The sequence below is a fragment of the Penicillium arizonense genome, assembly GCF_001773325.1.
Source record: "Penicillium arizonense strain CBS 141311 chromosome Unknown PENARI_contig017, whole genome shotgun sequence".
NCBI classification, from domain to species: Eukaryota; Fungi; Ascomycota; class Eurotiomycetes; order Eurotiales; family Aspergillaceae; genus Penicillium; species Penicillium arizonense.
Window position 1 is genome coordinate 618,338 of NW_019173294.1, and position 22,202 is coordinate 640,539.

The 22,202-nt window shown below is 50.0% G+C and overlaps 9 protein-coding genes across 9 annotated transcripts; 4 read left to right on the top strand and 5 right to left on the bottom strand.

Moving 5' to 3' along the window:
• Nucleotides 1–133: 133 nt before the first annotated feature.
• Nucleotides 134–1,747, bottom strand: PENARI_c017G04799 (uncharacterized protein; the record flags this gene model as incomplete). Its single annotated transcript, XM_022634316.1, has 8 exons — nt 134–174; nt 252–526; nt 580–678; nt 744–861; nt 908–1,013; nt 1,231–1,265; nt 1,339–1,444; nt 1,526–1,747. 8 exons carry the CDS (start codon nt 1,745–1,747, stop codon nt 134–136), a joined length of 1,002 nt encoding a protein of 333 aa, XP_022485738.1.
• A 1,119-nt stretch (nt 1,748–2,866) lies between these two features.
• On the top strand, nt 2,867–4,158 carry PENARI_c017G01457 (tyrosinase family protein; the record flags this gene model as incomplete). The annotated part of the gene is made up of 2 exons (XM_022634251.1): nt 2,867–3,369; nt 3,429–4,158. 2 exons carry the CDS (start codon nt 2,867–2,869, stop codon nt 4,156–4,158), a joined length of 1,233 nt encoding a protein of 410 aa, XP_022485842.1.
• Nucleotides 4,159–6,382: 2,224 nt separating this feature from the next.
• On the bottom strand, nt 6,383–7,786 carry PENARI_c017G11866 (uncharacterized protein; the record flags this gene model as incomplete). Its single annotated transcript, XM_022634448.1, has 5 exons — nt 6,383–6,741; nt 6,793–6,860; nt 6,926–7,302; nt 7,464–7,525; nt 7,579–7,786. The coding sequence occupies 5 exons, from the start codon at nt 7,784–7,786 to the stop codon at nt 6,383–6,385; spliced, it is 1,074 nt and encodes a 357-aa protein (XP_022485793.1).
• A 396-nt stretch (nt 7,787–8,182) lies between these two features.
• PENARI_c017G12199 (uncharacterized protein) lies at nt 8,183–10,026 on the top strand (the record flags this gene model as incomplete). Its single annotated transcript, XM_022634456.1, has 6 exons — nt 8,183–8,343; nt 8,464–8,472; nt 8,529–8,716; nt 8,781–9,373; nt 9,456–9,858; nt 9,923–10,026. 6 exons carry the CDS (start codon nt 8,183–8,185, stop codon nt 10,024–10,026), a joined length of 1,458 nt encoding a protein of 485 aa, XP_022485722.1.
• A 320-nt stretch (nt 10,027–10,346) lies between these two features.
• On the bottom strand, nt 10,347–11,749 carry PENARI_c017G03484 (metallophosphoesterase family protein; the record flags this gene model as incomplete). The annotated part of the gene is made up of 4 exons (XM_022634291.1): nt 10,347–10,689; nt 10,747–10,988; nt 11,092–11,549; nt 11,623–11,749. 4 exons carry the CDS (start codon nt 11,747–11,749, stop codon nt 10,347–10,349), a joined length of 1,170 nt encoding a protein of 389 aa, XP_022485811.1.
• Nucleotides 11,750–12,914: 1,165 nt separating this feature from the next.
• On the bottom strand, nt 12,915–15,327 carry PENARI_c017G10615 (5-methyltetrahydropteroyltriglutamate--homocysteine S-methyltransferase; the record flags this gene model as incomplete). Its single annotated transcript, XM_022634421.1, has 3 exons — nt 12,915–14,888; nt 14,942–15,263; nt 15,317–15,327. 3 exons carry the CDS (start codon nt 15,325–15,327, stop codon nt 12,915–12,917), a joined length of 2,307 nt encoding a protein of 768 aa, XP_022485696.1.
• Nucleotides 15,328–16,172: 845 nt separating this feature from the next.
• PENARI_c017G00377 (uncharacterized protein) lies at nt 16,173–17,898 on the top strand (the record flags this gene model as incomplete). The annotated part of the gene is made up of 2 exons (XM_022634220.1): nt 16,173–16,420; nt 16,491–17,898. The coding sequence occupies 2 exons, from the start codon at nt 16,173–16,175 to the stop codon at nt 17,896–17,898; spliced, it is 1,656 nt and encodes a 551-aa protein (XP_022485785.1).
• Nucleotides 17,899–18,763: 865 nt separating this feature from the next.
• On the top strand, nt 18,764–20,000 carry PENARI_c017G05579 (putative short-chain dehydrogenase/reductase; the record flags this gene model as incomplete). Its single annotated transcript, XM_022634325.1, has 4 exons — nt 18,764–18,776; nt 18,844–19,074; nt 19,143–19,873; nt 19,938–20,000. The coding sequence occupies 4 exons, from the start codon at nt 18,764–18,766 to the stop codon at nt 19,998–20,000; spliced, it is 1,038 nt and encodes a 345-aa protein (XP_022485833.1).
• Nucleotides 20,001–20,177: 177 nt separating this feature from the next.
• PENARI_c017G04439 (uncharacterized protein) lies at nt 20,178–20,533 on the bottom strand (the record flags this gene model as incomplete). Its single annotated transcript, XM_022634308.1, has 2 exons — nt 20,178–20,185; nt 20,251–20,533. 2 exons carry the CDS (start codon nt 20,531–20,533, stop codon nt 20,178–20,180), a joined length of 291 nt encoding a protein of 96 aa, XP_022485867.1.
• Between the last annotated feature and the right edge of the window lie 1,669 nt (nt 20,534–22,202).

The window sequence follows — 22,202 nt, forward strand, 5'->3', positions numbered from 1 at the left end:
TTTGCATGAATGGGTGCTCGGAGATTTGTGTTCGAGAGGACTCATGGACTCAGACATAACTCCAAACAAAGTGATTCAAACCCGATCCTCAGCCTCAACCCGAAATCCCTTAAGTGATTTCATTCTCCCTAACCTAGTTGGACTCGGAGCGGGCGGCAGTGTTGGCGAATTCTTCTGCGAATGCGAAACCATAACCTCAGTCGTGCAAACGATCCCATCTCCCAAAATCCGCTCCTTGCTAGAATTGCTACCCTCGCGACTCAATGAAGTATTGCCGGAGGGAATGTTCGATCTAGGGATTTTGATATCGTCGTCATGTTCGATGACACTGAGGTTGCCGGTGAGATGGCCATGGGAGTGTAATTGTTCGCCGCGGGATCTTGACATCGATCGTAGCTTGTACTGCTTGCTGCCGTGGTATTCGCGTGTTGTTTTTGATCGGGAACCGTATGTGCCGAGGACCCGTTTGAAGAGTGGTTTTAGAGTTGGGAGACTGCCTGCCATTATGCCAGTGTTGCATTCAGTACTGAAATTTGTTAGTATTAGATGATAGGAGTAGGAGGTATGTGGATCACGTACACGACCCAGATTGTGAGGTTCGTATAATCCCAGAGGAAATCTCCGTTGCGGCCGTAGTTGGGTAAGATGGAGATCTTGACGAAGGCGGCGGCGCAGGCACTGGATATTAAAGAATTAGTAACTATGCTTGGTAGACTTGGTGGACTAGAATGAGCCGAACTCACAAAATTCCCAAACCTAAGATACAAACCAGAGAAGCCTTGACTCGGCGGTTGACTTGAAGATGACGCAGCATAAATATTGGCAACAAGGCGAAGATCAAATCAGTTAGGATGTTTAACGCTATCAAAGTTAGCGGATGTAACCGGTCTGCCAGATGCCGTCTCACCAGTGTTGGTATAGCTCAGTATCAGAAGTTGTCTAGAAGAGAAGCACTCCGACACCACATTTTTGTCCCAGTTTGTCCGGATGTCCTTGCATTCAAATACGAGGGTCTATAGAGCCAAACGTTAGATTCGGTCTTGCTAGGATGTATACGGCCGATGAAGCACTTCGACTCCTGTCATATGCTGCCGGCGGTAATACTTCACTTCTTCTTGGGATCGAACTGGGCAAAATCAAAGCAACAACAGGAAGTATCCAAGGTAGGTGGACTCGGCATAAGGGCGGTCCAAACACATCATCTGTAAGGCTGTGAGAGGGATGACTGACCAAGAAGCAAATCGCGGTATATAGCGTCATGAGGACTGTAAAGCAGACCGATTTTGTTAGCATACAAGTATAGAAGAGGACGATAAATGTGAATCTTCTCAGCCATACCGATTACCACCCATATAAAGATCTTGTATCCCTTCTGGGGCGCGAAACGAAGCAAAAACAATCCAATTGATACTTTAACCAAGCCAATGGCCCAGAGGTAGATGCCCTGTGTTGCAAAGTTTAAATGCATTGCTTTGGATGCGGTATGTTCCACATAAACCGTATGTCTACCTGCACCGTACTTTACCTCTGGGACAATGATCGCAAATCCGCACAAGGACAGTAGCATAGTCAAGGCCATCGTATAGTCGTCCCATCCGACATTGCGAATAATGAAAATGCGCACGTAGAACCGCGCCAGCACGAGTATTAATGCCACGAATGTTGTAATGCCCGTCGCTAGGAGAATGCGCCATCCTTGATTGACATCCGGTAGGCCAGCGCCTCCCAAATATGAGGTATCCGACATGGCTGTCGCAGAGGTGTTATCGAGGGGACATGGGAAGAATTGGGAGACTATGTCGACCAGGGTAGACTCGAAGGATTCTCGGCTTTCCAGTGAAACGCCTTCGCTTCAAGGTTCGCGTGGCTTCGTGGCAGGCAAATAGTGACTTCGGATTTGTCCGCCATTCCGTTTCTTTCCCCTTCATATTCATTCGTTTAAGCACCGTTTACGTTTTCCTACCGAGGCAATATGAATGGGTTGTTCCGAGACAATCTAGTTTCGGGCTTTGCTCCAAAGCCACAGCAGAAATGGGCCACGACTTCTTGTTGCCGAACTTGAACAGCCGCCAGTCTGGGTAGAAGCCCTTACCCCTGTATCCTCGGCGCTCTAGAAATTTCTCTGCCACAACATCCATGTACTTTGTACAGCAGTGGAGTTGGCAGTAGAAACAAGACCAATGAGGTGTCTCAGGCCCATCGGCACTGGGCGCACTGGGAGACACTTGGGCCTCGGATCTCAAGACTGCGGCACTACTACCATGCAGTTCATCTATTTTCTATTCCACTAGGGCACCGGAACGAGTTTCCAGATTGCATCTTGCCTCCCGTCGAATCATTCTCCCACTTTAAGAACCTTTTTTTGCCAAGGCCGCTAAGCACAAGGGGGCACGAGGTGGCGGTGAGATTCTCCGCGGCGTGCATAGGTGCTTCAGATGTGATACATATTTTTTTCGAGGTAATCGAATCGATGGATCCCTAGGGCCCAAAGGGCCGATCCGAATGCGGTCCGCGGGAGACAACAGATCGACACAGTTCCTCGCAGTGGACTCACGCCTTGGGCAAGTCTGTCCCGCTTGACATCGTGTTCGGTGGAGCATCAGCCGAGCGGGACGTTCTCCGAAGCCCTGAGTGGCCCCAAGTGACCCTGAGTGGCCCTAACTGGCCGTTAGCTCAAGACAATCTCGCGTCCAGAGCTCGTCCGGGAAATGGCACGACTTCATAGCCACGCATTAGTCTAAACCCCGAATAGGGGGGGATTGACAGCACTTAAAATGGTCAATCATGCCCGAATTCATCCTCGATCGGTCAACAAATTTTCATCTCTTGGCGTGAGGAACGTGCAGAGTTTCATCTTCACCTCACAATGGTTGCATTCTCCGCTCTTGCTCTGGGAGCATTGTTCTCCCAGGCGTGGGCTATGCCTGCTGTCTCGAGCCCGGCTGTGAGCTCTGCTCCAGCCCCCACGGCTGCTTCCGCCTCCCTGCCCGTCGCAGCTGCCCAGCTCGACCACTTGGCTGAGTTTGCGTTCAACACCTCGAGCGCTAGTGTCTCCAGTGATTCGGAGAACGAGAAGCGCGGAGGCTGTTCGATCTGGAATCTACGCGTTCGTCGCGATTGGAGGACCTTTTCGACGAAACAGAAGAAGTCCTACATCAACTCTGTGCTCTGTCTCACAAAGTTGCCCGCGCGTACGCCCTCCAACGTGGCCGCTGGTGCTAAGTCTCGTTACGATGACTTCGTTGCTACGCACATCAACCAGACTTTGGGAATTCACTACACCGGCACCTTTTTGGCATGGCACCGTTACTTCATCTGGAACTTCGAGGAGGCCCTTCGTAACGAGTGTGGCTACACCGGTGACTACCCGTACGTTCACTCTGTCTTCAATCATAGTCCCATAGCGACAATTGCTAATACACACCAAGTTACTGGAACTGGGCCGCTGATGCTCACGACTTGGAGAACTCGCAAGTCTTCGATGGCAGCGACACCTCAATGTCCGGCAATGGCGAATACGTCGCGCCGGCCGGTGATATCCAACTCGCTCTCGGCGCTTACCCGACTATCCACCTCCCCACCGGAACAGGCGGTGGCTGTGTCACCAGCGGCCCCTTCAAGGACTTCAAGGTCAACATGGGCCCGGCCGCATTGGTCCTCCCCGGTGGAAACGTCAGCGTCGCGGCAAACCCACTGGACTACAACCCACGTTGTCTTAACCGTGATCTGACGACCGCCATCGTCCAGAGCTATGCCAACTACACCTCGGTCGTGGATCTCATCCTCCGCCACGACTCCGTCTGGGACTTCGAGATGAACATGCAGGGTGTCCCCGGCAGCGGGTCTATCGGTGTTCACGGCGGTGGTCACTACGCTATGGGTGGTGATCCTGCTCGCGATGTCTATGTCAGCCCCGGTGATCCGGCCTTCTGGCTCCACCACGGTATGATTGATCGTACCTGGTGGATTTGGCAGAACATGGATCGCAAGAACCGTCTGAATGCCATTTCTGGTACTGCCACATTCTTGAACTCGCCTGCCTCAGCAAACACTACCTTGGACACTCTTGTTGATATTGGTCTTGCTGGTGAAGGCCCTATTGCCATGCGCGATATTATGAGTACCACTTCTGGTCCTTTCTGCTACGTTTACCTTTGAAGGGTGACGGCCAGCTAAAACTTGCATTCAATGTACATCTATAATGTTTATATTTATGGGGTTTCCGTCTTGAACTTCACTGTTTAGAAGCAATCTTACTAGTATGTAATGGATGATAGACCAGATAGAGCCAAATTTAGAGACAGGGCAAATCGAAAAGGAAAAACTCCTATCATAGCCTTCCGCTCATCCGCGTCCAATGTATAGTTCGATCCTGGTCATTAAAGTAACTACAGCATAGCAAGTTTAGTATTTCAATGCACAAAATTTGCACCAATCAACAAAGGGATGCCACATCGGAATACCATGCTCTGATCGCAAGTGGATCAAGGGGCTTATTTACCTGAAACACACTAATGAAAAGATTGAATTATTTCGATGGCAGCTATTCCCATGTCAATATCGGCTTAACTACTGCCCCTTCAGTTGCGACAGTGCTTTCTGGTATAGTGATGCCTAAATAATGTGACCTCCCAGATCAGATACTCTGAAAAAGCAAGAAACAAAGCCGGAACAAAATTAAATACAGAGGGAAGGAATCGTCGCATATCTTGAAATACTGAACCGACTGGTCAGTTGGAAATCGACCTTCTCTATACCATTCGATCATCTGTGGAATGGACTGTCGTTATAATTTGTAAGGGAATGCCTCCTCTTTGAAGTGATTGCGCAAGGAAGTAGGAAGAGTATTAAACCTCGGATGGGATGCAGTCTCCTTCAATACATCCTACAATCAAACGACCCGCCTAAAATGCAAATAGAGATTGTCAACTGGTGAGCCCTTCAAGACATGCCAAGGCTGCCGCAACCACTGCCAGGACTTACATTAATGTGTTCTACAACATCGATATTCACCGCATAACCCAGGGTGGGACGCCGATCAGAACCAGCTCTCCTCGTTTCCGTGTGCATCGTAGTGAGTCCTCAATAAGACTTGGTACACATGTGGTATCAATCACTACAGACAGGCCCCCGGGAACCCAACCCAAAGCCGCGTCTTTCAACGTCGTGTAGTCCGAGGCGCTTGTGTTGATAGTATGACAATTCCCGAGAGTTTTGGCGTGTTGGAGCCCGGACTCGATTCGATCTACTACAACTACGTTCTCACAGTTACGGACCTTGGCGGTCTGTGTATATATTCAGGGTTAGCCACGAAGTCTTGCAGGAAATTGAATGAAGAGCGGAACAAGGCCATCTCATCATAAGAGCTCCCATTCCAACGGCGCCCAAGCCCAGTATCATCACAGTATCTTTGGGTCCCGCATTTGAAGCGTTGTAAATTGCACCCAATACCAGTTTGGAATCCGCAGCCCAGCGGCGCAAAGAGCTTCAGCTCGTCTATATCGTGAAGAAGTTCTCTGACATGGACGATACTCCTCTCGCTCGCAACGCTGTATCGAGCAAAGCTGGACTGACCGAAGAATCTCGAGGTTATCACATCCCCGGTTTCCTTGTCACTCATGAAAGTCTGTCGGCCGATGTAATTTTCGAGTGCGAAAGTATCACGGTAAGCAGGATGTGAATCATGACATCGTTTACATGAGGCACATGAGTGATAGGATAATAGCAGGGATCGCCGACCAGGACGGAGCTTGCATTGGGGCCTACAGAGCGCATAATACTAGACCCTGTTATATCCTAAGTAATTGTAGCAGTGAAGAATGCAAGATGTCGGGGGTGGCTTCACTATTTTCATATCTAACGGCCTTCGCGCAGGCGATTCCAAAGTTTCCCGCGGGCACGGAGGATAGCACAATATCCGTGTGTCAGATGCCAGCTGCACACATTTCTACCAGAACCTCACCTTCGCCGGGCATATCATCATCCACGTCCTCGAGCGACAAGTTTATCTTCTGGGGCTCCGCCGGTTCCCAAGCCACAATTATTTCTATGGTGGCCATAGTGTGTATATCTCCATGTTTCTCGGATGGGTCGTGGGATGAATTAATTATCATCATTAGACCAAAAGGTATTGCTGTTACACACCAAGTCGTATACATGTCCCTAGGTAGGGTTCAGCCCCTCTTTGGGCTCTACTAACCTCGGCACCGCAGAATACTGATGTCCTAGGGCTACTTATCTAGGAATAATTATGCACGAGGTACTGATATCTTAAATTATGAGGGTATCATTAACGTTATGTCGAAATCTAAAGATGAGTACACCGGTGCTTGTCGTATCAAAAACATATATCCAGCCCACATAAACAGCCCAAAAGAAACAATTACATACCCAACTTTAACCGTTTCTGTAACTCAGCATCATATTCAGCCGTCGTAACCTGCCGAATTTCTGTAGTAACCGCAATCTGAGCTTCCTCGCCCTTTGGCGAGTCCCTCCCAGCTTCAGATTCTGACTGAAGTATCTCTTCCTGACTCTGCGTTGCGCGAAGCCGTCTGGATCGCTCCATGTATTGGAGCTCAGTGGGCTCATACGATTTTCCTGATTTACCCCTTGTTGTTCCACGACGGAAGAGCCAGGGGAATATGAAGCTTAGTGGGCGACGGAGGAGGGGGAGACAGGCGCAAATTATTCCCATGTTGCATTCTACTAAAGTCCACGTTGAGCGGGGGATAAAGTCCCCTGTTATGTTTTAGTATCATCGCTTCTTTAACAAAGTCTTTTTGCACTCACAGCTTTGATCTAGACCGGTAGATGTCTGAGATACAGCGACGGTTCGAAGGATACTGGTGACACAAACGCTGTTCATAGTTATAGTTGATTAGTATATAATCGTTAATTCAAGCAGTTTTGAGACAGGACGTACAATGCGCCAATTCCAAACACACAGAGCAACCCAATCCTGTCTTGCTTCGAAAGCTTCAGATTTAGGATTGGCCGGATTGGAAGGATCACTATTAAGAAATCCGTCACTGTGTTGATGGCGGCGAAGGCATACCACCATGAGTTTTTGTCGACACACTTCTTGTCGACGATTTTCTTATCCCAGGATGCTTTAATCGGGATGCATTGTAGAATCGTGACTAAGACTGATGCGATCGTCCAGGCGAGTATTACCACCAAGTATCCTCTTCCAACGCGCTGGAATGTCTTGGTGATAAAGATTCGGAGGTAGAGAAGGACGAGGGAGACTTTCGTGAAACCGAGGGCTATTTTGTATGGTATTTGGGCTATGAAGAACCACTGTATCCAATAGCCGTTAGAAGTCGCTCTTTGTTTTTGGAGGGGTAGGAAATGTGAGAAATGGAAATCTGCTGAACAAGATAAAAAAGCAAGCACAAAAGATATGTATACTCCGTTCGGAGTAGAAAGTGCAATAGCGGCTATCTAAGAAAGTCACTCACCATCATAGCCGCATTCATGTCTTTCATATCAGGCTTGTGTCTGCCATAGCCATGGTATACAGCTTGAATATGATCAACTTGGGATGCCAAACACAACTGAGAACCCGCAACTTACACATATCAATAGCTGCAGTCAAAACAACCGACGAGACCAGAGCAAGCCCGAGACAAATATCATCCAGCCCAAGTTGCCTCGTAACAATCCTCGTCCCTAAACGAGCAGTAACAAAAACAGCCGCAACCAAGACCATCACCAGGGCCGTAATATAGAGGATATACCCCCGGTCGGGGATCCCATCAACAGTCTGGCCATAGAACACCATCATTCACACATCGTCGCACAAAACCTGTACACTTCGGAACTCGGGGGAACTCCTCCTTATGCATGACAACCCGGACACATCGACCACCTAGAGCGAATCCTGGACTTCGCGGGCCAAGGCTATGAGCGACAATCATTCCCGGATATAGGTTGTCCGACGAGAAGGTCAGTGCCATTCTCCACCGACCACGATCTGATGGGCCGATCCTGCGTGGCCCCCAACCACTCCGCATTGCCCATACGGTAGAACACCAATGGGCTAGTCGCTAGCCTGTTCCTGTGCAAATTTATTTTTTTAGTTGCTGTTAGATTTGTTGCTTTTTCCCTGCGGGTTCCTTCCTTTGGTCTTTTTGCTTCTGCGGATGTAACTTTATTGTTGTTGATGTTGTTGCCCAGTATGAAGTTTGCCGTCTTGTGGTTTGCGCCCTTGATTGCTGCCAAGGTGATCTCTGTTTCTACACAAAATGGCGAAATTATCGGCCACGATGTCCCTGGTAGCCAGGGTGTTGTGGAATGGCTCGGTGTGCCATATGCGCAGCCCCCTGTGGGTGATTTGCGGTTTGCATCGCCCCGATCTTATAAGGGATCTGGGGTCCAGGTTGCATCGAAATATGTATGAGAAAGCAGTGACTTATTTGTTGAGATGCGAAGTAACATACTAATTTTCCATTTTTCTAGGGAAAGTTCGTGTGTCCCAAGGGATACAATTCCTTTCCAACTTAAACTAACGCCTGGAACCGCAGTGATTGCATATACACGCCGTCAAGCTTGGTAGATTATCCCAACAAAACGGCCTCGTTTGATCGGGTCTTTGAATCTTTTACCACTGTCAACAATCATACCCAAAGCGAGGATTGTCTAACCCTCAACATCTGGTCTAAAGTTTCCCACGAGCCATTGAAACCAGTCTATATCCATTTCTACGGCGGAAGTATGTTACACCCAACAGCATCAATACCTCCAACCTTGAGACACAAATTAACAATAATCCTCAGGATGGACCTCGGGCACAACAAACACAAAATTCTACAACGGGGCCTCCTTCGCCTCGTCGGAAGAAATAATCGTAATAACAGCAAACTACCGCATGAACATCTTCGGCTTCCCAGGAATTCCAAACGAATCCCCAAACCCAGGCCTACAGGACCAACGCTTGGCCGTAGAATGGGTGAAGAAGAACATCCACGGCTTCGGTGGTGATCCAGATCGAATCACCATCTCCGGTCAATCATGCGGCAGTGCCTCGGTCGATTACTGGGCCTATGCGTACCGCGACGAGCCACTTGTTTCCGGATTGATTTCGCATTCCGGAACTGCGCTTAGCTTCCCTGTTAATTCGGCTGAGGTCGCGGCGAGCCATTGGTTTAACGCCTCTGCGAAGGCGGGTTGCACATCTGAGAGTGAGGGGGATGTGCTGGCTTGTATGAGAAGGCAGGATGTTGATACCATTCGAGATGCTGCTGCTTCTGTTAAGGTCCCCACTACCAACCCAGCGAGGAAGGCACCTGCATTCCAGCCGACGGTCGATGGGGTGACTGTTTTCGGGAACTATACAGCTCTCTCGGCTGAGGGGAAATTCGCCCGTATTGTGAGTTGTCTCGTAGCCTCTCCGAGGATCCGATGTGTTAGAAGCGATTTGGAAATCCACTAACAAATTCTTTTACCCCTAGCCCTACCTGCTAGGCCACAATTCCAACGAAGCAGGTTTCTACAAAGTAGCCACCTACGCCCAGGGCTCAACACTAACAGATAAAGCATGGGACGACTTCAACATGGGAACATTCTTCTGCCCATCGAATTTAGAAGCTGCAGATCGTGCCCGTCGACACAGTCCCGTCTGGCGGTTCCAGTATAATGCCGATTGGGAAAACACGCGGCTTTACCCGACTAGTGGTGCTTATCATGGCTCGGAGCTGAATATGATTTATGGAGAGTCTGCTGCAATTACTGGTATCCCTGAGTCCGAGCCGCAGTTGCTGTTGCAGGGCGTGATGCGGAGAGCTTGGGGGGCTTTTGTGAGGGATCCCAGGAGAGGATTGAGTGAGGTTGGGTGGCCGGTTTATGATCCTCATGGTATGTTTGGACATTCCCTATCTGACGTTCTCTATCGTTTTGAGTGTCTCTAATGTGGTTTTAGGTTCCACGCTTGTTGAGCTTGGTCTTGATAACAAGCCCAGTGCAGAGTTCGTGAGTACGGAGGATACCGCTGAGCGATGCGCGACTCTACTTGCACAGTTGTAGGATATATGCTTCTCTGCGAAAATATTGTATCATTCAAGTTCGCGGGGGATACGATTAGGAACGAACAAGTTAAATAGTTTAATCTAATCAATCTATCTTGACATAATCTCGACGCGCCTTTAAACCACCAGGACGTGTTTTGCATCAGCGGCTCAATCTCCTCGTTCCAAAAGCATAAAATATATGACTATATTGCCATGTCGGCCTACATAGGAAATACAGGATAGCAAATAACTCAAGACTTATGGCAGCAAGGCTACTTATTCTATTGCACAGTGAAACCAAAATATAAAGATAGAAGGAAGAACATAGCCGCGGATCTACCAGCGGAAGAGTTTAGACAATGGGATGAACAGCCAGAAGAAAGAGAATACCGAGCCCTCCGAATGCACGCTCGGTCTTGGCGTACCACTATTCGTGACAGCCTGATACGGATCCTGACCATAAGTCGAGTTCAACGTGACGTGCGCAGAAATGGTTCCATCTTCCAATCGAATCCAAGTCTCGATTCCTTCCTTGAGAGTCTTCTCGTCGAGGAGGATTTGACGGCCTCCGCGGGCTAGATCACCATATCCCCCGTACCCCGTATGCCGGCCGTAACACATGTTTATGCCGCTTCCGGTTAGATCATGGTCGACCAGTGAGCCGTCCCATTTGAAGCACCTGTCATTGTTAGCATTGCGACAGTCAGAGCATGGGAAGTGTTTCGTGTTTGCCTACCAATCATTCTGATGATCATGACCGCTAAATCCAGCAATCAACCCCTCAGTACGAAGAAGGGCCTTCATGAACTTGACATCCTGGCTATCGTAGCTCCATTCGCCAGTACCCTGCGGATTAACCCTTTCGCGATTGATACCAGGGTTTCGACGCGGGTCAACACGGTTCTTGCTCTGATACTCCAACATTGCATGAGCGGGGATATGATAGAAAGCCAACGAGGGAATAACGCCCCACTTCGACTTAAGCTTTGAGTTAGTATCACTGAACCAATCCACCACCTTAAATCCAGTCAGCCAATTCATTCTCACTTATCGAGCACAAAAATCAGATCACAGTTCTTACCGATTCATCAATCCAACTCGGCCTCTTAACGGATGGCCCCCCATGCCCCTCGGGCTGATAATAATGCCCACCCTTAGTATCAAAGAACCAAAGAATAAGGGTCGGCTTATCTGTTTCCGAAGCCCCATGAGAAAACACCGGTAGGTAATAGTTCGTGATGCCAGCCTTAAGCCCGAAGACTTTACTCTCCGTCAAACTGTTAGCGTGGCGCGTCTCGGCTTTGAACATGTCCTCCTTGGGGTCGAGGTTGACCTCGCTGTCGTGGTTGCCGTAGGTCGAGGCCCATTTGTATCCCCCGCCGAGGAGCGGGGAAACGACTCTGTCGACGTATTTCTTCGAGTCGGCTTTTCGGGTCCGCTCGCCTGATACCAGGTCGCCATTCAGGACTACGAAGTCGATTTGCTCTTTTGAGAGGATGTATTTCATCACCTTTGTCGATTTCGCATCTTTGATTTCATCTGCTGAGGCGTTAGCGTGGTTGCTTCTATTCATGGATTCCTCGAAGCAAGCTTGGGTATCAGTTGAACAGACCTTCGGCGAAATGCAAGTCTTCGAAGACTGAGATGTGGAAAGTGCCATTCTCCGTGAATCGAAGCGTGCGCTCTGCTGGTGGTCCGAGGACCGTCTGCGCGGAGAATTTGTCATGTCGGGGTGCCATGTTGGAAATGAACCTGGGGTTCACAGTGGGCAATGATCTTTATCACTTTACTCCAGCTAGATCCTTAGTATTGACGTGCCCCGGAGGTCAGTGCAAGTGGATGGAAGCAAGAAGTGGGTTGAGATTGACGGAAATGGGGCGCCAAGACGCACATCATCCCTTTCCCCGCATTCCGTGCTTGCCTGGGACCTGCAGCTTAGTAGGCATCGATATCCGAAGGACTCACATTCTACAGAAATGGCAGATTATCGAAGCGTTGAATCAACGATCCGAAATGTTCAACTTGCCTTGTTGCTTGTGCTGGCATCGACTTCGGCGTTAGACAAGGGATCAATGATTAGTGTTCAGATAAACACAGTATGAAAGTAGGTACCGTCGCAATAACCTCACCTCCGGTCTCACAAAGGCACGTGGTTATTGAGTTATTTGCTGAGTACCTTGTGGTATTCGACCAAGGTGTTACTCAAGGTCCCCCTCCCATATAAATACATAGTCCAACCTCCACCCTCCATCCATTCACTCAACCATTTCACCCCACAATATCCCCGACTATGAAGGATATCGAGAGCAAGATGGAAAGGCCGGTAATTACACAGAGCAGATCAGGACCTACGTGAGGGAGTGCCTGGTTCTTGTTGTGGACTCCTCATGCTAGGCATAGTCCTCCGGTGACTGACTGCATTATATGAATCTCTTGGCCAATGGCCAAGTTGTTTTGAGGTCTGCGACGAGTAAGCCGAGATACAATTCACCGATTGGAACCTACGCTTGCCTATAGTCAAGCACTACTGTGAGTCTACGTAAGGAAAACGTTATTGTGGAAATGTAATATTGACATCTGATTCTACACGATAATAGAAACAGTAGATCGAGATCGATCAAGCAAGGTTGTACACCTTGCGCATGTGGAAACCACACAATGTTGAAATGGTAAACCCGACACAGCCGTACATCACCGAGGTGATGACAGCCAGTGCCAGGTGAAATCGTCAGTCATGTTGAAACTCCAGGCCCGCTTTTGGTATCCTCTAGAAACCCATTGAAACCCATATGTTGAACTTTTGGTATCATCTTCGTAACTCATCATAAAATAAAATGCCCCGATCCAGAGACGACAGGTTGAGAATGTCGCCTCCTATTAAAATGGTAAAAGGGTTGAAAGGATCTACTGCGCATACTTGGCGCGGAAGTACTTGGCAGCGGCAACCATGCCCTCAAGGGCGGCCTTGGTCTCGCGCCACTGGCGGGTCTTCAGACCACAGTCGGGGTTGACCCACAACTGCTGAGGAGTGAGGTACTGCAGCATCTCCTCGAGACGGTCCTTGATCTCCTGCTCGCTGGGAATACGGGGAGAGTGGATGTCGTAGACACCGGGACCAATGTGACGGGGGTAAGCCTGGTCAATGAAGACCTGGAGGAGCTTGGCGTCAGACTTGCTGTTCTCAATGGACAGGACATCGGCATCGAGAGCAGCGATGGCGTGGAAGAAGTCCTGGAACTCAGAGTAACAGAAGTGAGAGTGGATCTGAGTGCCGTCGGTGACACCGGCGGTGGACAGCTTGAAGGAGTCGACGGCCCACTTGAGGTAGGCAACACGCTCGGAGCCAGAGCGGAGAGGGAGACCCTCACGGAGAGCGGGCTCATCGACCTGGATGACGTGGATGCCAGCGGCCTCGAGGTCAACAACCTCATCGCGGAGAGCGAGAGCGAGCTGCTGAGCCTGGACGGACTGGTGGACATCGTCACGGGGGAAGGACCAGCGGAGACAGGTGATGGGTCCAGTGAGCATACCCTTCATGGGCTTCTTGGTGATGGAAGCGGCGTACTTGGACTCCTTGACGGTCATAGGAGCGGGGCGAGAGATGTCACCAACGATAATGGGGGGACGCACGCAACGGGAGCCGTAAGACTGGACCCAGGCGTGGGTGGTGAAGACGTAACCGGTGAGACGCTCACCGAAGTACTGGACCATGTCGTTACGCTCTGGCTCACCGTGGACAAGAACGTCGAGGTCGAGCTCCTCCTGGATCTTGACGACCTCCTCGATCTCCTTCTCGATGAACTTCTCGTACTCAGCGGGGGTGATCTCACCCTTGGTGAACTTGTTACGCTGGACACGGATCTCCTTGGTCTGGGGGAAGGAGCCAATGGTGGTGGTGGGGAAGAGAGGAAGCTTGAGGGTCTTGCCCTGCTCAGCGTGGCGAGTGGGGAAGGGAGACTTGCGGTTGTGCATCTCCTCAGTGACGGCAGCCTGGCGGGCCTTGACAGTGGGGTCGTTGGTGCGCTTGGAGGAGGCACGGGCCTGGACAGACTTGGCGTTGGCCTCAAGCTCAGCACGGACGGCAGCAGGGCCCTCGGTGACAGCCTTGGCGATCACAACAACCTCAGCGGTCTTCTCGACAGCGAAGGAGAACCAGTCGCGGACCTCATCATCGAGGGTCTTCTCGCTGGCGAGAGTGTGGGGGACGTGCAGCAGGGAGCTGGAAGTGGCAACGACAACACGGTCCTTGCCGAGCTTCTGGATGGCGTTCTCCACCTTCTCGATGGCGGCCTTGTAGTTGGTCTTCCAGATGTTACGACTATCAACGACACCAGCAGAGAGGACCTGGTTGGGGCCGAGAGCGGCGATGACAGTGTCGAGCTGCTCGGGGTTGCGGACAAGGTCCACGTGGATAGCGTAGAGGCTCTGGAGGTTGGCGAGGACGTCAATGTTGTGGACGATGTCACCGAAGTAGGTGGTGAGGGTAATACGGGGACCCTTAGCACCAATGGCACCAATCTTCTCGTAGGCAGGCTTGAAGGCGGCCTTGGACTTTTCAGCAAGATCGAAGACGAGGACGGGCTCGTCAATCTGAACATCCTCGGCACCGGCGGCCTTGAGCTTCTCAAGGAGCTCAACGTAGAGAGGAACAAGCTTGTCAAGGAGGGTGATGGGGTCAACGCTCTGGCCACGGTCGGCCTTGGCGAGGGTCAAGAAAGAGACGGGACCGAGGATGACGGGGCGAGTGGTGATGCCAGCGGCCTTGGCCTCGAGGAACTCAGCAACGGGCTTGGGCTCGGCAGCGAGCTTGAACACCTGGTTGTCCTGGAGGGCAGGCTTGACGTAGTGGTAGTTGCTGTCGAACCACTTGACCATCTCCTGTTGAACTGTTAGCATCTGATTGAACAAGGGAAATATTAGTGGACACGTACGAGAGCGGGAACATCAACACCCTCCTTCTGGAGGCCACGACCCATAGCGAAGTACTCATCGAGAGGGTGGAGGTTGTACTTGGTGTAACGCTCGGGGATGGTTCCGAAGAGCTGGTGGTGGTCGAGGATCTGATCGTAGAAGGCGAAGTCGTTGCTGGGGATGACATCGACACCGGCATCCTTCTGGATCTGCCAGTGAGCAAGACGGAGACGCTTGCCCTCGGAGAGCAGCTCGTCACGGGAAATCTTGTCGCCCCAGTAAGCCTCAGTGGCCTTCTTGAGGTCACGGAGCTTTCCCATACGGGGGAAACCCAGAACAGATCTATGGAGAGTTAGCGATGAAGGAATGAGGAGCAGATAGAGCATAGGACATACGATTGAACCATTCTGACGGATGTGTATGTGTAAGGAGAAAATGGGCAGGGTCTCTTGAAGGATAGAATTTTCACCCGATGCCTTTTGAGAGATGAAGAAGAAAGAGAAAGAAAGAGGGAAAAGCTCGAAGAAAATAGAGGGGGAGGAAAAGTAGACTAACCCAACGGGGAGTTACGAGGAGGGGCAGCGGTACGGTATCAGCAGCCCTCGTACTAGGTACATACCCGGTGCACGCAACGTTACCAAGTCTAATATGCCCATCTTTACCGGGGATCAGCATGTAAGTTACGGTTCATACCCGGTACCAACACCCCACGGTAATCTCCGTGATCGGGGGACTAAGGTCGATCACGCCATTGGGTGTCACCGATAAGACTCGTTATTTTCTCTACATGTAAGGAAGCAAGGATGTGATATTGATCTACTGGTTTGCCTATATTTGTTTTCTATGCTTGCTTTGCTATGCTTGTTGTTATTTTCACCGTATGGTCAGACCATGAGGTGGTCGAGAGTTACATTATAACTCAATTACTTAACCCCGCGTACTAGGGCCTCAATTGGTCAGAGCTACCTGTACACGAAAATATCAACTCTTACTGTAACCCAGGGAACTGCAACAGCACAGTTCCAATAATGTGTCAATGGCCCCTATTTTACTAACAGACCCAAGTCACATCCACACCAATCCAGAACAGCCCCGAACATCGGTCTCCGTTCAAGCAATTGATCGTCCCACGTGATCTGCCATCGAAAAAGTTAATTCCTCAGATTCCCAAGATTTGTTGAGCGAAGTGAGAATTGTCAAGCCCCAAGTCTCTCGTTAAGCTCTCATTGCGAAAGAAGAAGACAACGCGCCATGGCATCCTCTGACCTTGTTGAAGCCAAGTCTCAAGAGATGCAGACCCAACATCAGGTCTACACCGATGAAATGTCGGTGACCAATGAAGATGATCGCGATTTGCTAAATCTGGGCTATCGTGCAGTTCTCGCACGTGGCTGGGGGTCATTCGACAATTTTGCCTGCTCCTTCTCGGCCTTGTACTGCATTGGAGGCATCCGTGTGTTGTTCTACATCGCCCTAAGTGGCGGTGGGCCGGCCGCTATGTATGTATCACACGCTCCAGGAACTTGTCTCTACATTCCACCGTTGATCACTAACACCTGTCTTCCGTAGATGGAGCTCTTGGGTCTCCGGTAGTATCCTCTCGATCATCACCGCCGCTTGCCTCGCTGAAGCGTGCTCGAGCTACCCCGCCGCGGGGTCGATTTACTACTGGGCATTTCGATCCTGGGGTGGTGGTCGGGTTGGTCGCTTTGTCTCTTTCCTCGTTGCTGCGTGGACTTTAGTTGCGTGGACTGCTTTCTTGGCTAGTGACTCGTTTGGCGTTGCCAACTATCTTGTCTCCGAAGTGGTGGTGTTCAATCCGAAAACAAGCTTCCCGTATGAGACATCGGATGTGCGTGCCCGCGCGGTGGCCTGGGCTTTCTCGCTGCTTTTCTTGGCCATTGCTACCGCGTTGAACTTCCTCCCGCCACGTATGTACTCGTGGGTGTTCCGGGCGGGTGTCACGGTCATCATCATCGATATGTTGCTCAATTTCATTTGGCTGCCTATCGGCGTGTCCAAGACCTACGGTTTTCAATCGGCTGAATATGTTTTCACATCGACATACAATGGCGGTGATACTAGTCCCGGCCTTAACTGGGTTCTCTCCTGGTTCTTGGTGGGAAGCTGCCTAGTGGGACAGGACGCGTCGGGTCATGTCGCAGAAGAGACTGTCTCGGCTAAGAAGGCAGCTGCTAAGGGTATTTTCTGGGCGACCGTGGCTTCTGCGCTCTGTGGTTTCCCTATAATCATTCTGTTCCTGTTCTGCATGCCACCTATCGAGACCTTCTACGACACCAGCGCGCCCCAGCCGTTCATCAACATGTACGCCATGGCGCTTGGTCCACATGCCCATGTGGTGATGACTATCATCTCAATGATCGGAGCTATTCTGAATACTTCGATTTCCTTGGTGGCTGTCTCCCGACTTGTCTTCGCCGTGGCGCGCGACGGTGTCTTCCCATACAGTGATGTGTTGTCCCGTGTGTCGAAATCGAAGCAGCCCCACAACGCGGTCATCTTCATCGCGACCATTGCCGCCCTTCTGCTTTGCACTCAGCTCCCGTCCCAGGTTGCTTTCTCTAGCTTGGTTTCGACCTCCGCTGCTGGTTCACTCGCGGCATATGGTCTGGTTGGCATCGGTCGCGCATTCATCACGCGAAAGACCTTCCGCCCGGGCTTCTGGGACTTGGGTCGGTTTGGTGTGGTGGCTGCTGTTGTCACATTCATCTGGAACGGTTTCGCATTCGCCGTGCTCTGTGCCCCGGCTTACTCGAACCGTGCGATCGACGAAGACTCCAGCCTGTTCAACTACGCCATCGTGATCATGGGTGGTGTCACTATCCTTGCGGTTGCTGAATGGTGGCGCAAGTCGAATGATGGTTGGTTTAAGCACCTCAAGATTGCCGACTCGGATACCGAGGTTAACGAGCCGATCGGGAGGGATGAGAACAAGAACGCTCCAGTGTCAGTCTGAAGTTCTATTCAGCTCGCTGAGAGAAAAAGAAAGAAAAGAAGGCCGGTGCTTACGAGTGGTCACGGTGACTACACTTCCAAGCAGCCGAAGGAGGATATAATATGGTAATACGGCATCCATACATGGATGCACAGGGTAAGTGTTTTTTATGCAACACGCATGGCGGGTGTTCGAGATCTCGCGCTTTTGGTCCGCCGAAAGCGCAAGTCTCGTTCTGAGATATTACCGTTAAAACTTGATCTGGACAATACCAGCGAAAGGACATGCATGTTTCATCCCTCTTCTCCTCTTTTGGTGTCTTGCCTCGCAGATGCAGTCTCAAGGCGGATGCTACTAACCGCCTCTTTGGAGGTGTAAATCTGCGGTTTGCTGCTGGCAGGTCTATCACGCCTGTTTCCAGCCCTTTGCTAGCCTTGTGCTTGGTGCAGTCACCGCTTCGATCCTGCTCCGTCATTGTGCTCTTGTCGATCCCTGCGACATCCTGCATTCCTGCCTAGTGGCGGAATAGTGGATTAGCGGACAGCCCTGCACATTTATGTATGGTGTCACCCGATCGACAAGATGTGATCTGCTCGGTGCGCCAAAGGGATTCACATCTTTGCACATACATCGTGTGTACCCTTGGGATCGAGTTGTTGCAGTACTGTGGCCTGCACGGGCATTTTGCTCTTCTACTAGACCCGCTTGATTGGCAGGTCGGTACCGGGGATTGCCAGTTATAGCAAACCGCTCGTAGACGTGTAAATGCGTAGACTAAATGAGGACTAGCCTCGTTTGTAGTTTGATATGATTGGACAGAGCTCTCTTCAATTGAGTTTTGTCAACCCTGTGGCTCTGTCTTTCCTACCACGGCTGACATTGTAAAATGGGACTACCAGGTATGTCTTTGGAGTAGATTGGTGATGTATGAAGATGCTGAAAGCAATATCAACATACGCTGTCTAGCTCGCATAGACAACGATGTGGTCTTGTCTGACGTCAAGCGTGTAGACGATCATTACCTAAAGCGTACACATTCCCCTCAGTCCAAGCGTGGGGAACAGAACAACTTCAACTTCATATCCAACCCATTCTTAAGCAGACCTCTTTCTAGTAACACTGCCTCTAGCTTCGAGCTCAGTAATATTCACACAATGGCCTTTACCCGCAGATTAGCAATCCTCCCAGGTGGCCTCGGTATGAACGACAATACGGATAACGTTGCAGTGTTATATATAAGTGTGCCGTCGCTGACAACCGCACAGGCGGCCTAGGCTCAAGCATAGGCAAAAAACTCCACCAACAAGGCGCAAGCCTAGCAATCCTCTACGCCCCCTTCGAAGCCTCCCGCCGCGACGAACTCTTAGAATCAGGCTACGGCGCAAAAGCCGGTAACATGGATAACATCCACACCTACGCATGCGACATAACATCCCCAGAAGAAGTCCAATCTGCCTTCGACTCTTTACTACACCAAACGACCTCACCAACATCACCAACAGAAAAAGCATTCCCAAGCATCGTAATAAACACTGCCGGCTACGTCTCCCTAAGCAATATGGAGCACACACCACCAGCAGAAACCCTGAAACACCTAACAACAAATATCCTCGGCCCAATGCTATGCTCGCAAGCCTTTGCACGGAGCTACTTCGCTGCATCGCAGTCTGTACAGGCACAGTCATCAACTAGTTCACCACCGCCGCCAGGACGGATCGTTAGTATTTCCTCTCAGGCTGCGCATGCCGCGTTACACCGCCATGGTGCATATTGTGCGTCCAAGGCTGGATTGCTTGGTTTAACCAGGAGTATGGCTTCTGAGTGGGGCGGCCGTGGGATTACGGCTAATACAGTTTCGCCGACTGTTGCTTGGACGGAGTTGGGGAAGAAGGCTTGGGGGGAGGATACGGTGAGGAGGGCTTTTTTAGAAAGTATCCCTACGGGCAAGTTTGCGTTGCCTGAGGAGGTCGCGGATGCCGTGGTTTTCCTTTGTCAGGTGAGTATTTCCTTTGAGTCCCGGGTTTTGATGGTAGTGTTCTTCTGACTCTTGATTTGTATAGGATTCTAGTGGGATGATTAATGGGGCGGATCTTCGGGTTGATGGCGGTTTTACGGTTCGATAAAACCTTAGATGTTAGGACATAGGCTGCTACCTGAAAATCAATACTCTGCCTACTATACGGAGTATGTAGTAACAGATAACGGTATCCCATAGGCGGAGGGTGCCACGACGAGAGACAGAAAGCAAAGTCCGCTCCTCGCGGTGGAACACAACTGTTTGAATTAGCTCACCATCGCATTCAAGTAACTGAACGGTATCTATATCCCAAAGCTCAATCTTGCCATTGGATAAGTCAGAAGGGAGGATCCGACCTTCTGAGGAGAATGCCAAGGCAAGAGCAGGAGCATAGCCTTCGAATGTCTGAGGTAGGAAGCGCCGGATTTGGCTGTTGTCAAGCTCAGTCACGGCAGCGCCAGCATCATCCAAATCAAACATGTTCTGCTTGAGGACACCGGATATTAGCTCTATGCACTTCTCCACAGGCATACCGTGCGTCTTCTCGCTGTGAATATTCAAGTTCGGATCTTGATGGGGGTCATTTTCGAGTAGGAAGTCTTGAATTGAGATGATGCAACCTGATGGGAAGGTTTTCATCTTGAAACACTTTGAGAATTGAGTGCAGTTCCCGTATAGTCCAATTGATCTAGTATAAAAGAGCAAAATTAGGACCGAAGATGAAATAAGCTCAACTTGAACAAAATCCTCTTGCTGTTCGAGTCAGAATTTCATCTACTTCGCCAGACCGAGTCATTCCTACATCAATATGACGGGAAAGCCTCCAAATTTCCTTTCATTCTCTCTGTCCAGTTTGACCTACCTAGTCGCGGAACCCCTTCGATGCCACTCGCCCCCAAGCAAAGGATTGAAATACTTGAAGGAGAAACAACCTCCTAGAGCTAGACCGTGTAATTGAATGGAACTGTGTTCAAATATATTGTAATGTAGCAAACGATGTTAGTTTGAAGTTTGGGGTTGACGCCAGTAGTGCGGTTGATTATATACATTTGCTTCAAGGCCCATGCGGTGGGGGTTTCGCACTGCGCGACATGTTGTACAACACCAAAGTCATTAAGCAACTAATTCCTCTTGGCATTTAAGACGCCAAGATGTTCACGGATACCCCTTAACTCCTTCAATCGGTTCTCCTCACCCTCCTGCAGCAGCCGAAGATGCTCGGTCTTCAGTTGTTGAAATTCATCGTCGAGTTTGTGATGCCAAGGGTACAGAACACAAACTTGGAAGCAGAATGCTGAGCTGGCGATCACAAAATTTGTGAGAGAAAACCCGCGAGTTATAATCATCCTGCACGTCGACACGAAAGCGGAAGGTAGTAGCTGGTTGCGCTACAAACTTTAGTAAATGCTGGCTGGTAGAAGGGAGGACATATGAACACAACATACCTGACAGGTCAAGGATATTAGCGTTTGGATTGAAATGCTGTTTCCTAAGTGTAGGATAGTATCTCCAATTTCGACCTCATTAGAAACGAAACCCCTTGAACAGAGGCTTTTATTCCTCCGATCCAATGCATCACGTGTGACTAGGTCCTGGAGAACTTCTTTCGATTTGAAATGAGTGTGGATACGTCCTAGCCTTTCTAACACCCGCACTGACATACTGTCGAGAGGTTTATGATCGCCTATCCTATTCGCCAAAATTCAGCTTGTTCCCTTGTTAGATATGTGATCCTACTCAGGAACCGCGTTCAAGGAATAATAAGCCCCCGATAGTAACGAAGATTCTTTCGGTCTCTGGGTCAACGCCAGGGAGCTCTTAGTCCATGCTGCTATGAATCTACGAAATATGGGGCCATATCTAGACTTTCGGCCGAAGCGGTAATTTCTCGGGTTTGACAGTTCCGGCCCCTGAGCCACATGCCTACTAAGCCACATACTCAGGTTGGATATCCAAGATCTGTAAGAGTCAACCATGGAAATGTACGGCGTATATGCGCTTATAAATATAATAAGTAGTACATAATCTGCTTCAATACTTCTGGACGATCGGAAAAGGGTCAAACTTGTCGTCCCTTGTTTTTAATGAAGTTAGAGAGAAACATTTAGAAGACTCTACAGAAAGACTTTTTAATGGTGATCTCTATCTATCATCGATACTTTGCCTGCGGTATCTCGTTGCAGATGCACGTGGTACCTCTTTGTTTCTCACGGCTGAAAAAGGCAGCGACCGAGCGTCTTGAGATGAACGATATACCCAGAAGCGGTAATCATAGAATGCGTAGGATAGGCGGTTTCACTTTCATATA